The 3949-nt window shown below is 43.8% G+C and overlaps 1 protein-coding gene across 1 annotated transcript; it reads right to left on the bottom strand.

The window, feature by feature from the left end:
* Positions 1-375: 375 nt before the first annotated feature.
* LOC145397832 (zinc finger MYM-type protein 1-like) lies at positions 376-1707 on the bottom strand. The gene has a single exon (XM_080270867.1). The coding sequence runs from the start codon at positions 1705-1707 to the stop codon at positions 376-378; it is 1332 nt and encodes a 443-aa protein (XP_080126993.1).
* Between the last annotated feature and the right edge of the window lie 2242 nt (positions 1708-3949).

Genomic DNA, 3949 nt, shown 5'->3' with positions numbered 1-3949 from the left:
GTCCAGTCAGAGCCCTTACATGCCTTTGTGCCGCCCCAGGGCAAAGTTCTCAGTGGCGCCCCCCCCCCTCTTCATTAGCACTTCCAACCTTTACCATCCATTACTGCCTATGACCCTAATTTGGGCAACATGATTATAGGACACTTAATTATATAATACTGAGTATTTATAGGATACTTAATAAAAGGTGCATTTCCTGTGTTTGCAGTTTAATATAGTAGAAAATAAAGAGAAAACTTTATTTTTTCATAAATAATTGTAAAACATCCTTCAGACAGCAATGTAGTTGTATTACTATATTCTGTAAATATTTATTTAAAAAAACAATTGCCATAATAATGTCATCATCATAAGATAATGAAATGGATCAAAGGATTACATTAGGAATTTTCTTGCTTTGCTTCTGGCTAATTCATGAATGATGCCATCAAAGTTCATATCCATTAGAGTGTCGGATTCAATGCTAAGAAGTGCAAGATTTGACAGTCTATCTTGGCCCATGGAACTCCTCAGATATGTTTTGATAAGTTTCAGTTTGCTGAACGACCTTTCACAGGAAGCAACTGATATCCCTACAGTCAATAAAAGTCTCAGTGCAACACGGTTTGCGAATCCTTCCCCATATTTATCAATAAAAGCAAGGAGTTCTGGAGCAGGTTCTGATGTTCTCTTCTTCAATAAGAACTTCAAATCTTGCACTTCTTGACAGAGCTCTGAAGGTGATATGTCTTCGTCATATTTTTGGGCCATGTCCTTGCAAACAGCGTCAATTTCTTGTTCCGTTTTACAAAACAACTCTTGAGGGCGAAGAAGAACTCCAAAACGACCATCTGTCTCTTGAAGTCGAGCACTTCTTGACTGCACTTCTACAACAAGTCTATCAACTGCTAAAAGAAGTTTTCGCTTCATGTCAAGATGAGGGGTTAGTGGTTCATCCCTGGTCAACTCTCCAGGCATACACTTTTTTCGGCGCATTCGTTTTATTTCAATTTCTACATCCCACTTATTGCACAGTTCTATGCTTTTCGTGACTGCTTCCTGGGCACTGTTATCCTGGTTCTCTTGTAACCATGATGCTAATGCTTCAAGGTCTTCATGAGCGTCCTTAAAAGTCATCTCAGGGCACTGGAGGCGTTTTTGAACAATATCCACCTTTCTCAAAACAGGGGTCCAGAATGAGAGAAATGCCAAGAATTCAAAACTGAGAATTCCTTTCAAAAGGGCCTCACTGTCTGCCCGTGACTCAGCTGTGAAGTTGTCTGATGAAGATATATTTTCTAGAGACTCCAGCACACCATTCAATTCAGTCTCAAGGGCATGGGTGGCATCTGCCCTAGAGCTCCATCGTGTGTCAGTGCTACTCTTCAGAGTTATAGCAGTAACTTTCTTCAGTGCATCCCACCTTTCTGTGCTTCTGCTGAAGAAATTGAAAACTTCGTTGAGAACATTGAGAAAAGTCATTGAACCCACATCAGTCTTAACTGCATCTGCGCCTGCTAAGTTGAGGCTATGATTGTTACAGTTAATAAACACAATTTTTGAGTTTTTTTCACACAGTCGACGTTGAACGCCTCTGTGTTTCCCAACCATGACACTGGCATTATCAAAACAAACAGCCCTGCAATTGTTGAAGTCCAGACCGAAAGACTCTAAACCATTACGAATCCCTTCCTCAATAGCTTCAGCATTTTTTCCCCCAAGTTTCATGTAGCCTAGAAATGTCTCTTTCACAACAAATTGGCCTTCTTTCAGAACTACTTAGCGTACTACTAAGGAATGCTGATCCTGGTGTGAGATGTCTGGAGTAGAGTCACACATGACACCATAGTACTTGCTTTCCTTGACATCTGCCACAAGTTTTTCTCGAATGGTATTTGCCAGCAAGGCAATGAATTCATTTTGTGTCACTGGAGATAAGTATGTAGCCCTTCCTTTAGCCCCATCTGTGTGTTTATTCAAGTGTTCTTTTGAGACCTGGATCAAAGTCAGCAATGAATCGTATTAGTGCCACGAAGTTGCCTTCCCTTTTCCTATCTGCTGTGTCAACTGTGCCAATATAGTCAATGCTTCCTTGAAATGCCAAATTTCTGGAAGCCAAGAACCGGATACAGGAAATAATTCGCAACAGTATCTGTCTTCCTTTCTCTCTCTCAGCATTCACTTGCCGAACAAATTCCTTATCAATACCCTTCTCCCCTCTTAGGTGCTCCTCAGCCTCTTTCCATGCAAGAAAGGCTTTTCTATGCCAGGTTGTACTCTCATGTGCAGCTATTGGAGTACTGTCCTTCCACTTACCTCCACCATTAAATCCTTCCGGTGACTCGAACTTGGAAATTGCATTCTGTGGAGTGTGCGAAAATAGAACGCAGCAAAAACAGTAGGTTGCTTCTTTGGATGGTGAGTAGAGTAGCCATGTTCTCTTCACAACTTCACCTTTACCAACTGCAAGTTTTCTGTAGAAAAATGCCTCAGTCATTTTTCTACTCTTACTCCCAGTAACAAAGGGCCCTTTTGAATTCTGAAAATTTTCAGCTCCAATAGAAACAAGAGCATCACGGACGTCAGATGTCAAGTGCCCAAATGGAATCAAACCAAAGTCTCTTCTTTGAATATACTCAAGTCCTGCTCTTCCCTCGCAATTAGTTTCTTCCTTACCCTCCTCAGCCTCCTGAACACTGGTTTCTTTCCCTTCCGTAATAGGCTCAGACTCATATGAACTCCTAAATTCCTCTTCCTCCGTATCTTCACATTCACTCACAAGATCTTCATTTAGAACACAAGTTTAACTCTTCTTAGTCGTCACAATGAAGGTTTCTAATGAACCAGCAAGCTTCTCGTCTTCCATCTTTCGCTTCTTTCTCATCTTCTTGTATGCGCTCCCACTTAACTGAACACGCTTTGGTGGCATAGCAACTAGCAAGTAGAATCTGAGAAAAGGAGAGTAATAAATATTAATTTCATACTATTTAAAACAATATCTGGACGGGCCTTCAAGACACAGAAAATAGCATTTTTAATAAAAAAAATAATATAAATAATTCAGGCTTCTTTGACCTTGATTATTATTATTATTATTACTATTATTATTATTATTATCATTGTCACCCTTGTGGGTGACAAGGCCAGGCTAGAATTGCCGCTCCCCTTAAAGTGCCGCCCCCGGGCAAATGCCCCTCCCTGCCCCCCCCCCAAGTGAGAGCCGTGGGTCAAGTTCCAGATATCCATCGTAGTTGCACCAGGTGGAGTCAATACGATGAATTTATGATGTGTGATGCCAGTTGGTTGGTGTCGACATGCAGGGCCTGAGTTTCCCCACGGATCAGCAGGGGGCCATCCCCTGCGTCCACAAGATGAGTAGCCTTCTGGAATAGCGGACTGAAAGTCGACTTATGATGGGACAAATAGTGACTATACAGGCAGGATCTGGCAGCTCCAGTGTCGACCTTAAGTCTGGCTTTCACCCTGTTCAGCTTCATCTTGTGGTAGACTGGGGGGGCGATATTTGGGGGACGTGGCCCCCGCCGCCATAGGACGGTATGGGGGCGGTCCTAAAAATCCAATTGCCGGGGGCTGCTTTCTTCTTCTTCCGGCTCCAGATCCCCGGGTTCAGTATCTTCCGCTGGTGCAGGTTCATGCTTCGGCTCGTCGTTCCCTAAGGAGGAGACTTTACGTCGGCCTGGGGTGGTGGTCTTGCACCTGGCAGCTTTCAATTGGTCCCTAATGATATGCAGTGGGCACCTGGAGCTGCACATGGAGAACTCCCAGGGATTTACCAGAATGAGGATGGGGTTCTCCTTGTAACTGGGGCACCGGTGGGTGGGGTGTGCCCTAGGCAGGCTGGGTGTTGGGGTGGGGCTGGTGTAGGGCATAGGCGGACGTGGCTTGACTGGAGGAGCCGGGTTGTTTGTCGGGAACTTTTTCACCATGTTGATTTGCTGGGGTGTGGGGC

This window comes from Coenobita brevimanus, chromosome 43, assembly GCF_032717465.1.
Source record: "Coenobita brevimanus isolate Jiangsu-jjx chromosome 43, ASM3271746v2, whole genome shotgun sequence".
NCBI lineage: Eukaryota > Metazoa > Arthropoda > Malacostraca > Decapoda > Coenobitidae > Coenobita > Coenobita brevimanus.
This window is presented reverse-complemented; position numbering and strand designations above follow the sequence as displayed.